The sequence below is a fragment of the Pongo abelii genome, chromosome X (genome assembly GCF_028885655.2).
Source record: "Pongo abelii isolate AG06213 chromosome X, NHGRI_mPonAbe1-v2.0_pri, whole genome shotgun sequence".
Lineage (NCBI taxonomy): Eukaryota > Metazoa > Chordata > Mammalia > Primates > Hominidae > Pongo > Pongo abelii.
Genome location: NC_072008.2, coordinates 26297108 through 26310778, shown reverse-complemented (window position 1 = coordinate 26310778; position 13671 = coordinate 26297108). Strand labels below are relative to the sequence as shown.

Sequence of the window (13671 nt, the reverse complement as noted above, 5' to 3'; positions counted from 1 at the left end):
TGCATGACCTGGAATTTATCCCTGTGGTAACCTGAGGCTCACCCCTTAGACCACATGCCTTACCTCCTTGAGATGCCTTGAAAGGAAATGAGTGGGACTCATCATCTCAGAATTCCCGGGTTTGCCAGGGAGAGACATCAATGGCAGGGCTTCGTGTGGCTCCACCTGTTCTGGGAGGAGTACTTTCATCCCTGTTTAGGGTCAGCAGTGTGACTGCTATTAAACATCCTCTGCTGACTAGGGTTGCTCCCATTAGACTAAGGCTCTCACTTCCTTGAGACCACTCCCAGAGGAACTGAGGGGGCACTTCAGCCTGAGAGTTCTGCCCTGGGCCTCCTAAGGCTGACAATAGGGACAGGACACTGTGCATTCCTGCTGTTCTGGGGTGAGTGGTCTCCTCTATCCTCCCTCAGCATCTTTACCTTGACTCCTACCTAATGAAATCTGAAACTCCGCCCTCCACTGACTCAAGGCCATATTCCTCAGACCAAGGCCATATCTTCCTGGAATCTCCCAGTTGGAAGTTAGAAACAGCCACATCTGGCCATAGTTATTGAGGATCCTCTGAGCAATAATAGCAGGGTCAGAATCCTGCAAGATTCCACTGTTTTGGAGTCAGTGGCTCCCTCAGTTCTCACTCAGGATTCTAACATTGATTTGGGGATGTGGAACTCCTTCCTCTGCTAATCTGAGTCTGCCAGCCTCAAGCCAAAGCTTTTCCTTTACTGAGAAACCAGAGGGGGAAGTCAGGGTGCTTCTCCTTGGCTACCCCAGTGTCCTCACCTTAAATCCAATCCAGGCTTGTGAGGACCTCCTTCATGGGCAGAATCGGAGCTACTGCCATGAGATCAAAGCCTTTATCTCCCTGGGGCACCGGTAGAAGCCCTAAAGAAAATGAGGGGGAACCTCAACCAGATAGCCCTGCCTATGGCCACCCAAGGCAGAAAGCAAGATATAGCTTTAAGAACCCCTACTGTTCTGCGTGGATAATTCCTCATTTCTCATTCAGAGTCCTCACTTTCATCGTTTTCAGAGGCTGAGATCCTCCTCCCAATAACCAGAGCACACCACCCGTGGACCAGGACTCTTATGTACCTGAGAACCTTGAGTAAACAGAGAAATTTTAGCTTACTGCTATAGCTTGGGCCTTCTAGATCTGAGAGTAGGCAGGGCCTGGTCTTTCTGTGACCTCGATATTCTGAGGCAGTGATCTCCAGAATCCTCATTTATGGGGGTTCTCATTATGCCTCCTTACTCTTTAACACTGCTGAGAAATGCCATACACCTGCAAACAATTGAGCAGGTTCCCTACTGCAAACCTTGCAGACAATGGCTCCCTGTCCCAGGTTCTGTATGAGATAGGGAAGCTGTACCACAAGGCAGGAGGCCCAGGACAGGTGGTGGGCTGTCAGTGGAAAAAGCACCCTGATCTATTCCTTTGCTTCACCAGCCAGACTTAGCCTATTATGTACTTTGCTTTGAGAAGATTTAATTTCTATGGGGAAAGGGCAGAGCAGGATGATTTTGGGAGCTCCTGATCTTATTGGGTTATCTAATGTTGCATATGTAGATGATCATACTGTCACTGTGTATTATTTTTTTCTTTTCGTAATTCATACTACTCATTTATTCAGCATTATGATTACTCTGGTTGTATAATCCAAAGAAGTGCTTTGGGTACAGTGTCCTTGTAATGCTCTGATGAGCATTTTGGGCAGTGAGAGGAAAAATGGATTAAAAGACACAAAGTCTGGCTCAGGCTGAGAGGATTGGAAAAATGTGGGCTCTAGATGACTCCAGACCAGAGATCTAATCCCAGCTCTGTCAATTACAAGCTTGTGAGCTTTTAGAAATTTGCAATTTATTCATTTTGAAGTGAGTCTGCTAAACCCTATCTTGTAGGAATTTGGAGTATAAGTACTGTCCATAAAACATATGGCATACTAAGTAGGAAATACTGAGTTTTTCATAAATGACAGTTACCATAATATGTGTTTTTACACAAATTATTAATTTTTAATTTTCTTAATGGTATATTAAGAAACAAAATTACCACATCTTGAAAATATTTGAGACAGTTTAAGCCTATGGAACTTCTTTGAATTTAGCAGCCTTGTTTCAAAAAGGTTTTTAGTGAACTCATTCTGGCTTATGTTGATCACTGCATTTCATGTGATTATTTTAAACCCAGAAAATACCACCCTCCAATCAGAGGGGTTTTTTGATGCAGTAGATAACATGGAATATGAAGTGCACTAGAACAAAACAAACTAACGGCAGTCTTAATAACCTAAATAAATCCAGGTATCCTTTATTTATAGTAAAAGAAATAGGAAAACGAATTAGGCAAACCAAGAATTAAGCAAACTTTACATTTCTGTTTTTCCTTTTCTTTCTCTTCATATTATGATGTCAACTATTTTACTGTGGAGTTCTTTAAGATTCATATCAAAGTCCATTCTCTATTATCATGTTATCTAGTTCTGAATTATAAAGAAAATATGAATGGTGTATGATTTTGTTTTACTAGTACCCAAACCGTAACTTTCAAATTGATTAAACAGCCATGAATGTGAGAGCTATGTTATTGATAAATGTATAATCTAAAGCAAAATAAACCTTCACTTAACAGGAACAATGTTGAAAATTGACAAAGAGATAAAACATAAATCTACAAGTTACTCATGCATAACAAGACAAAAGAAATACATATCTTGTTCCCTCCAGCCTCTACTATACTGCACTACTTAGAAGGCTCACTACTCTCTTCTAACATAAAGCGAAAATTCTACTTCAGACCTCCCTAGAAATGGGAAGTTCTGTAGGATATGGCCCCATAAGGTGCCCTGGAGAAGGGAACAGTGCCAGCCCTGCCTTAATCTCTCAGTCTCAATGCTCTCTCTACCTCATCTATCAAGGCGTCTTCATACAGATGTGGGTATAAACCGGGACTGGTGTTATTGATCTCGGCCAAAACACGCAGGACTCTCATCTTGGTGGTTTCAGCATAGGCTCGTGGACCCCACAGGAACTCATAGCATGGAGGATCACTGTTGCGCACCTGCTGGTAAACCACGTACTTATCTTGCACCAAATCTTCAGTAATGATCTTCCGAGCATCCCCATAGATTGAGTGCAGGATCCCATCATATATCCCCAACATACCCAGGAACTCCCAGACCTCCTCTTCAGTGGCACGGTTGCCTCTCATGAAGATCAAACCCAGAAGCGACATCAGGAGACCTGACTTCGGCAGTGCATTATCACCACTCAGACTTCCTTCACTGGAGAGGCCCAGCTTGCTGACAAGGGTGTAGGACTCGCCGCTGGAATCCGTTTCTTTCAATTCAACGCCAAAGACCACCACCAAACGTTCGGAGGTTCTCTTGAGGATCTCAGGGAAGCATGGCTTGTACTGTCTGCTGAGACGCTTCAGCATGTCTGCCTTTAAAATGGACTCTTTCTTCTCAAACTTCTCCTGCAGGAATTGCACCATCTTGCTCACCTTCCTTTTTAGAGGATCTCGGTCTGTGGTTGTAAAGAACGCAGCTCTCTTGCAGGGGCTTAAACTTTCCTCATCTTGACCCTTGGCGGCCACATCAGATTTTGAGCCTGAAACATCTGCATCAGGCGAGCCAGTGGGTGAAGCTCCCTGAGACTCCTGAGGAACAGAGGCATCACAGGAGGTGCTTGGACTTTTCTCGTTTTGACCCTTGGCAGCCATATCAGATTTTGAGCATGAAGCACCTGCATCAGGATAGCCAGTGGGTGAAGCTCCCTGAGACTCTTGAGGAACGGAGGAACCAGAAAACCTACGACGAGCACCCCGACAAACAGCAGAAGAGGATGAGGAAGAGCGAGACTCTTCTTGCTTCTCTGCAGTGGCCTGGGGACCCGTGAGACCTTGCGGCTGATCATGGGTCTCTCGGCGTTTCTCACGGGCACGGAGCTTACTCTTCTGACGCCGAGGCATGGTGGCTGTGGCCTATGACAGCAGGTAGGAGTGTGGGCATGAAGGTTGGCAAGGCTGGCACCTGGACGGGAGAGAGTGACATCATGTCAACACCTTCAGCAGAGAGCAACCATCTTGGCTTTAACCAGGGGCCCTTCTGGAGGTTTCGTGAAACAATTGCTCCAGGAACTCGAAGGACTCCTGTTCGCTTGGTCTGTTTGTCTCCTTCGAACTTAGGAGGAAGTTAAGAGTAAGTGTTAGACTATAGCATGACAGCCCATTTTGGGGCTTACTGAGGTGACAGCAAGGACTGGCAGTGGGGGCCCCTCTGTTCAGAGGTGGGGTCCTCTCCGTTTTTATTCTGGATCATCATAAAAATTGTTGTCAAGTCCCAGAGGCCCATTCCCCTCTGCCGCTCTGAAATTGACACTAGGAATTTTTACAGTACCAACGAGGAGGAAATAAAGAAGCGCTCCTGCCCATCACTTCTTTCCGGGGACACCCAGACCGCCTAGGGCTGACAGCAGCGGAGGCATTTGAATGCTCTTGCTGTTATATTGAGAATGACCCCCACGGTAATCAGACTCCTCACCCTGACTCTTCCCACCACTTGGAAATCACCCTCGCTGACCTGCTGCCATCTTCTTACAACCAGGGACCTACCTCTCTGACTCTCACGGGGACAAAGTGAGAACGCACCTCTCTCTAGAGACCTGCCCGGACCCCCAGGCTGAAATCAGGGGCATAGTTCGGTGCAACCCGTGCTGCGGCATGGGCATGGAGTCCCCTCAATCTTAAGCAGAGTCTTCTTTTTAGCTATGTAGTACCTGAGATTTCTCTCTCTACTGACCTGAGTCCACCAGTCTTGGACCGAGGACTTCATGCTCTTCAACCCCACGGAAAAAGTGAATGGACTTTGGGCCTAACGGCCATGCCTGGGGACTCCTCAGTTACCATCTTAGGGGCAGGATGGGGCAGGGCTCTCTGGAGCTGCCTATTTTAGGGGGTACGGGGTTGCAGTTGTTGGGGAATGTCCCCCGAGTTCTAGGTCAAGATACCCACTAAGATACCTGAGACGATCTGAGATGCCCTCTTCCGCTGACCTGACGCAGCACTTTTCAGACCAAGGCCTCCCGCCTGGCCGCTTGTCTGCGAGGAAGTCAGGAGGAACCACTTCCGGCCATGCCCACCTGGCCTTCCCAACGTAACAGCAGGGGTGGGACTCTGTCACTCTCCGTGTGTTCTGTGGCTGGGTTGCTGCCAAAAAGCTCACATAAAACTCTTTCAGGGGCTCTTCGTGGACCCTTGGACTTCTCTGTCTGCTGAGCTGAATCAGTCAACATGAGACGGAGGATCTTATTCCCTGAGAGTCCTGAGTAGGAATTAAGGTGGAGCCTGAGCTGGGAAGCCATGTCAGGACCTTCCAAGACTGACAGTAGGGGTGGGGCTCTGTGGAACCCCCTCTCCCAGAATGGACTTTGCCCTCAGCCCTCACTCAGTGGCGTCGCTTCATTCTTGCCATGTTCCTTCCCTCTACTGACTTGACGACACCCTCTCAGACTAGACTTCAACTTCCTGAGACTCCTCATGTGCAATTCACCCGGCCACTACTGTCTGGGGCCTCCTAGACCTAGCTGCAGCCAGTTAGTTATGCTGTGGAGTTAGGGAAAGGAGGAGACATGCTGAGCCCTCCTCTCTTCTGAAATGTGCAGTCTTTCAGCAGTCAATTAAGGTCCACCCACTGACTGCTGTCAGGCCTTGTGATTTTTCCCTTTTCTGATATGAATTCATCCCCTTCTCCCAACCATAGCCTTCAAAAATCAACAAGGAGAAAATAAGGGGACTCCTTATCATGGCAGTTGGTGTGTGCTTTCTTTTGGCTGACATCAGCATCATCAAATGTTTCAGGAGTATATTAATGTTCTTATTACATGTGCTTCACTGTGACACTTCTATTTTAGTGTATGTTTTTTATTCTATTACAATGATCATTTAAAAAGTCAGCCCTCATTTGCTATAGAGGTTTTAGGTGGTTATTACTACAATGTATGAACTCATATTGCTTTAACCAACTCAAATGTTTGTGTTGTTCTAATGGTTATTACCCCATGATTCCAGCATGTGGCACCTGAGATGTTGCCTCAGTTTCTTTAAATGAAACTAGAAAATAATTGTCCCAGGCACGCAGAAAGAAGCAAAGGCAGTACTTTAAAATAATTCCTGCAACTAATGCTGTCATCTGTTTTTTACTGCAGGCTATGGACCTGTTTTCACTTCAGGGCATGCTGCTGTATAAGCACTGGTTCAACAGAGACTTAATGTCTCTCAGGGGGTTCTCATTTTGTTATTTTACTGATGTTTATCGCATTGTTCTTTATTTTTTCTTTAGATTTCCCATGGTTAATTTTAGGCATGGGAAAGAAGCACTAGCTTGTTTGTCATCTTGGAAGCTGTAGATAAAAACTGTATCTGTAAATAACCTAAGGAGAATGGATATCTTTGCAATATAGGCATACCTCATTTTATTGCAATCTGATATATTACACTTCGCAGTTATTGTGTTTTCTTACAGATTGAAGCTTTGTGTCAACCTTGATTCAAGCAAGTCATTCAGTGCCATCTTTCCAACAGTATGTGCTAACTTTGTGTCTTTGTGTCACATTTTGGTATTTATGGCAATATTTCAAACATTTTCATTACTATTATATCTGTTATGGTGATCTGTGATTAGTGATGTTTGATGTTATTATTGTAATTGTTTTGGGGAAGCATGAACTGTACCCATATCAGATAGCAAATTTAATTGATCAATGTTATGTGTGTTTGGGCTGCTTGACTGGTCAGCCATTCCCCTTTCTCCCGCTATTTGGGCCTGCCTCTTCTCTAAGGCGCAAAAATATTGAAATTAGGCCAATCAGTGGGCTTTGGGTCATCAAGTGAAAGAAAGCCTCAAATGCCTCTCACTTTACATCAAATGTTGAAAATAATTAAGCTTAGGTAAGGAAGACATGTTGAAAGCTGAGAGGCTGAAAGCTAGGCTTCTTGCATCAAACAATTAGCCAAATTGTCAAAGCAAAGGAAAAGTTATTGAAGGAAGTTAAAAATGCTACTCCAGTGAATGCACAAATGATGAGAAAGCAAAAGAGCCTTATTGCTGATTTGGAGAAGGTAGAAGATCAAACCACTGACAACATTCCCTTAATCCAAAACCTAATCTGGATCAAGGCCCTAACTCTCTTTAATTCTATGAAGGTTGAGAGAAGTGAGGAAAGTGCACAAAAAAAGTTTGAAGCCAGGGGAGGTTGGTTTATGAGATTTAAGGAAAGAAGCTATCTCCATAACATAAAAGTACAAGATGAAGCAAGTGCTGATGGAAAAGCTGCAGCAAGTTATCAAGAGTATCTAGCTGAGATCATTGATGAAGATGACTACACTAAAGAACAGATTTTCAAAAACAGATGAAACAGCCTTATATTGGAAGGAGATGCCATCTAGGACTTTCATAGCTAGGTATGAAAAGTCAAGTCCTGGTGCCAAACTTCAAAGGACAGGCTGACTCTGTTGTTAGGGGCTAATGTAGCTGGTGATTTTAGTTTGAGGCCAGTGTTCATTTACCATTCCATAAATTTTAAGGCCCTTAAGAATTATGTTAAATCTACTCAGCCTATGTTCCATAAATGGAACAACAAAGCCTGGATGACATCACATCTTTTTGCAGCTTGGCTTACTGAAAATTTTAAGCTCAATGTTAAGACCTACTGTTCAGGAAAAAAAAAGATTCCTTTCAAAATATGACTGCTCATTAACAGCTCATTAACAATGTACCTGGTTACCCAAGAGCTGCAATGGAGTTACACAAAGAGATTAATGTTGTTTCTATGCCTGCTAATACAGCATCCATTATGCAGCCCATGGAACAAGAAGTCATTTTCACCGCCAGGTCTTATTATTTAAGAAATACATTTTATGAGTCTGCCAAAGATTGTGATTTCTATGATGGACCTTTGCAAAGTAAATTGAAAACCTTCTGGAAAGGATTCACCATTGTACATGTCATTGATGGAAGGAAGTCAAAATATCAACATAATAGGAGCTTGGAAGAAATGGACTCTAACCCTTATGGATGATTTTGAGGGGTTCAGGACTTCAGTGGAGGAAGTAACTGCAGATGTGTTAGACTAGCAAGAGAATTAGAATTATAAATGGTGCTTGTAGATGTGACTGAATTGCTGTAATCTCATGATAAAACTTGAATGGATGAGGAGTTGCTTCTTTTTTTTTTTTTTTTTTTAGTTTTATTTTTATTTATTTTTTTATTATTATTTTTTTTGCAGTTCTTTTATGTACTGGTTGTGTTTTTTTTTTCTTTTATTATTATTATTATTATTATTATTATACTTTAGGTTTTATGGTACATGTGCGCAATGTGCAGGTAAGTTACATATGTATACATGTGCCATGCTGGTGCGCTGCACCCACCAACTCGTCATCTCGCATTAGGTATATCTCCCAATGCTATCCCTCCCCCCTCCCTCCACCCCACAACAGTCCCCAGAGTGTGATGTTCCCCTTCCTGTGTCCATGTGTTCTCATTGTTCAATTCCCACCTATGAGTGAGAATATGCGGTGTTTGGTTTTTTGTTCTTGCGATAGTTTACTGAGAATGATGATTTCCAATTTCATCCATGTCCCTACAAAGGACGTGAACTCATCATTTTTTATGGCTGCATAGTATTCCATGGTGTATATGTGCCACATTTTCTTAATCCAGTCTATCATTGTTGGACATTTGGGTTGGTTCCAAGTCTTTGCTACCTGACTTCAAACTATACTACAAGGCTACAGTAACTAAAACAGCATGGTACTGGTACCAAAACAGAGATATAGATCAATGGAACAGAACAGAGCCGTCAGAAATAATGCCACATATCTACAAGTATCTGATCTTTGACAAACCTGACAAAAACAAGAAATGGGGAAAGGATTCCCTATTTAATAAATGGTGCTGGGAAAACTGGCTAGCCATATGTAGAAAGCTGAAACTGGATCCCTTCCTTACACCTTATACAAAAATCAATTCAAGATGGATTAAAGACTTAAATGTTAGACCTAAAACCATAAAAACCCTAGAAGAAAACCTAGGCATTACCATTCAGGACATAGGCATGGGCAAGGACTTCATGTCTAAAACACCAAAAGCAATGGCAACAAAAGCCAAAATTGACAAATGGGATCTAATTAAACTCAAGAGCTTCTGCACAGCAAAAGAAACTACCATCAGAGTGAACAGGCAACCTACAAAATGGGAGAAAATTTTTGCAACCTACTCATCTGACAAAGGGCTAATATCCAGAATCTACAATGAACTCCAACAAATTTACAAGAAAAAAACAAACAACCCCATCAAAAAGTGGGCGAAGGACATGAACAGACACTTCTCAAAAGAAGACATTTATGCAGCCAAAAAACACATGAAAAAATGCTCACCATCACTGGCCATCAGAGAAATGCAAATCAAAACCACAATGAGATACCATCTCACACCAGTTAGAATGGCGATCATTAAAAAGTCAGGAAACAACAGGTGCTGGAGAAGATGTGGAGAAATAGGAACACTTTTACACTGTTGGTGGGACTGTAAACTAGTTCAACCCTTGTGGAAGTCAGTGTGGCGATTCCTCAGGGATCTAGAACTACAAATTCCATTCGACCCAGCCATCCCATTACTGGGTATATACCCAAAGGACTATAAATCATGCTGCTATAAAGACACATGCACACGTATGTTTATTGCGGCATTATTCACAATAGCAAAGAGGAGTTGCTTCTTATTATGAACTACTAAAGTAGTTTCTTGAGATTGAATCTACTCTTTGTGACAATGCTGTGAGCATTGTTGAAATGAAAACAAAATATTTTAAATATTACAAAAACTTAGTTGATAAAGCAGGTGCAGGGTTCGAGAGGATTGACTGTAGTTTTGAAAGATGTTCTACTGTGGGTAAAATGTTATCAAACAGCATGGCATGCTACAGGGAATATTTTGTGAAAGGAAGAGTCAATCGATGTGGTAGACTTCGTTTGATATGGTTTGGCTCTGTGTCCCCACCCAAATCTCATCTTGAATTGTAATCTCCAAGTGTTGAGGGAGGAAAGTGATTGGATCATGGGGGCAGTTGCCCCCATGATGTTCTCATGATAGTGAGTGAGTTCTCATGACACCTGATGGTTCTATAAGTGTCTGACATTTACCTTAAGTGCTCTTCTCTCTCCTGCCACCATCTGAAGAAGGTCCTTGCTTCCGCTTCACCTTCCACCATGATCATAAGTTTCCTGAGGCCTCCCAAGCCATGTGGAACTGTGAGTCAATTAAACATCTTTTCTTTATAAATTACCCAGTCCCAGGTAGTATTTTTACAGCCATGTGAGAAAAGACTAATACAATAAATTGGTACCAGGAGTTTGGAGCTCTGCTATAAAGATACTTGAAAATGTGGAAGCAACATTGGAACTGGGGAACAGGCAGAGGTTGGAACAGTTTGGAGAGCTCAGAAGAAGACAGGAAGATGTGGGAAAGTTTGGAACTTCCTAGAGACTTGTTGAATGGTTTTAACCAAAATGCTGATAGTCATGTGAACAATGAAGTCCAGGCTGAGGTGGTCTCAGAAGGAGATGAGGAACTTATTGGGAACTGGAACAAAGATCACTCTTGCTATGCTTTAGCAAAGCAACTGGCAGCATTTACCTCTGTGCTAGAGATCTGTGAAACTTTGAACCTGAGAGAGATGATTAGGGCATCTGGCAGAAGAAATTTCTAAGCAGCAAAGTGTTCAAGATGTGACAGAGCATAAAAGCTTGAAAAATTTGCAGCCTGATGATGCAATAGAAAAGAAAAACCCACTTTCTGGGAAGAAATTCAAGCCGGCTGCAGAAATTTGCACAAGTAATAAGGAGCCAAATGTTAATTGCCAAGACAATGGGAACAATTTTTCCAGGGCATTTAGGAGAACTTTGTGGCAGCCCCTACTATCACAGGCCCAGAGGGCTAAAAGGAAAAAATTGGTTTCATGGGCAGGCCCCAGGGCCCCTCTTTGCAGCCTCTGGACTCATTTTCCTGTCTCCCAGCTGCCCCTGCTCCAGTCATGGCTAAAAGGGGCCAAGGTACAGCTCGGGCCATTGCTTCAGAGGGTGCAAGCCCCAAGCCTTGGCAGCTTCCGTGTGGTGTTGGCCCTGTGGGTGCACTGAAGGCAAGAATTGAGGTTTGGGAACCTCCACCTAGATTTCAGAAGATGCGTGGAAATGCCTGGATGTCCAGGCAGAAGTTTGCTACAGGAGTGGAACCCTCATGTAGAACCATTGCTAGGGCAATGCGGAAGGGAAATATGGGGTTGGATCCCCCACACAGAGTCCCTACTGGGCACTGCCTAATGGAGCAGTGAGAAGAGGGCACCATCCACCAGACCCCAAAATGGTCGATCCACCAACAGCTTGCACCATGTGCCTGGAAAAGCAGCAGGCCAAGGCCACGGGAGCCCAACCTTCCATCAGTGTGCCCCAGATGTGAGATGTGGAGTCAAAGGAGATCATTTTGAAACTTTAAGATTTAATGGCTGCCTCACTGGATTTCACACTTGCATGGAGCCTGTAGCCCCTTTGTTTTGGCCATTTGGAATGGAAGCATTTATCCAATGCCTGTACCCCCATTGTATCTTGGAAGTAACTAACTTGCTTTTGATTTTACAGGCTCATACGTGGAAGGGACCTGCCTTGTCTCAGATGAGACTTTGGACTTGGACTTTCAGGTTAATGCTGGAATTAGGTAAGGCTTTGGGGTACTGTTGGGAAGGCATGATTGCTTTTGAAACGTGAAAAGACATGAGATTTGGGAGGGGCTGGGGTGGAATGATGTGGTTTGGCTCTGTGTCCCTACCCACATCTCATCTTGAATTGTAATCCCCATGTGTTGAGGGCAGGAGGTGGTTGGATCATGGTGGTGGTTTCCCCCATGCTGTTCTCTTGATAATGAGTGAGTTCTCATGAGATCTGATGGTTTTATAAGCATCTGGCATTTCCCCTGCTTGTTCTGTTTCCTGCCACCATGTGATGAAGGTCCTTGCTTCCCCTTCACCTTCCACCATGATTGTAAGTTTCCCGAGGCCTCCCCAGCCATGTGGAACTGTGAGTCAATTAAACCTCTTTCCTTTACAAATTATCCAGTCTCAGTTACTATCTGTATAGTAGTGTGAGAATGGACTAAGACAACATTGTTGCCTTATTTTGAGAAATTACCACAGCCACCTCAACCCTTGGCAGTCACTACTCTTATTAATAGGCAGCCATCGACATTAAGGCATGATCCTCCACCAGCAAAAAAGGTTACAATTCACTGAAGGCTCACTCAGATGGTCATTAGCATTTTTTAGCAATAAAGTATATTTAAAATTAAGGTATGTACACTTTAAAAAATCATGTAATTGCAAACTTAATAGGCTATAGTATAGGGTAGACATAACTTTTTTATGGACCAGGAAACCAAAAAATTGTGACTCACTTTATTGCAACATTCACTTCATTGTGGTGTCTGGATCTGAACCCACAATATGTCTGAGGTGTGCCTGTATTCTGTTTTCCTGAATAAACATAGAATACTGCTGTATTTGGTACTTTTTCCCAACTGTATCAGTAAATTTTTATAATTGCCTCCATAAAGATCTTGTACATTTCAGTAAGGTTTCAACTTAAGTATGTTTTAGGTATTGTTGGTGTTGTGAATGGTATTTTTTTTCCATTTCATACCTCTTGTTTATTTTGGTATTTTTACGTATGGCTTTTTATTGGCTATACATGCCAATCCAGATTTGTGGTATCATACCTCTGTGTGTTTTTCCAGACTTTATTGGGAATGCTTCTAATTTCAAAGTTACAAAGGTTTGGTTACAATTTACCATATGGAAATTTCATTCATATGTAAGTGTGCTAAAAGTTATTGCCATGTACTTGTCTTGAATTTGTATTAGTTATTGTTTAATTTTTGTGTGGACATAGTGGGTGTATATATTTATGGAGTACATGAGATGTTTTGATGGAGGCATGCAATGTGAAATAAGCATGTCATGGAGAATGGGGTATCAGTCCCCTCAAGCATGTATCCTTTGTATTACAAACAATCCAATTACAGTCTTTTAGTTATTTTAAAATACACAAATAAGTTATTATTGACTATAGTCACCTTGATGTGTGATAAAATAATATGTATTATTCATTTTTTCTAACTATGTTTTTGTGTCCATTAAACATCCCCACATCCCCTTCAACTCCCACTACCCTACCCAGACTCTGGTAATCATCCTTCTACTCCCTATGTCCATGAGTTCAATTGTTTTGATTGTGTTGAATTTTTATCAAAGGCTTCAACTCTGCCCCTGCAGATGATCAAATGATATAGGAAAAAAATGCCAAATATATAGGCCAATATATAGGGGAATGCCAATTAAAACCAGTATGAGATATCACCCCACACCTGTTAGAATTGGTTTTATAAAAAAGACAAGTGATAGCAAGTGTTGGCAATGATGTGGAGAAAAGGGAATCCTTTTACACTGCTGGTGGAAATGTAAATTAGTGCAGTCATTTTGGAAAATGGTATAGAAGGTCCTCCGAAACTAAAATTAGAATTACCATATGATCTAGCAATCCTACTTCTGGGTATATATTCAAAG

The 13671-nt window shown here is 42.6% G+C and overlaps 1 protein-coding gene across 1 annotated transcript; it reads right to left on the bottom strand.

Moving 5' to 3' along the window:
- Positions 1-2875: 2875 nt before the first annotated feature.
- On the bottom strand, positions 2876-3973 carry MAGEB6B (MAGE family member B6B). Its single transcript, XM_002831479.1, has one exon. It carries the CDS (start codon positions 3971-3973, stop codon positions 2876-2878), a length of 1098 nt encoding a protein of 365 aa, XP_002831525.1.
- Between the last annotated feature and the right edge of the window lie 9698 nt (positions 3974-13671).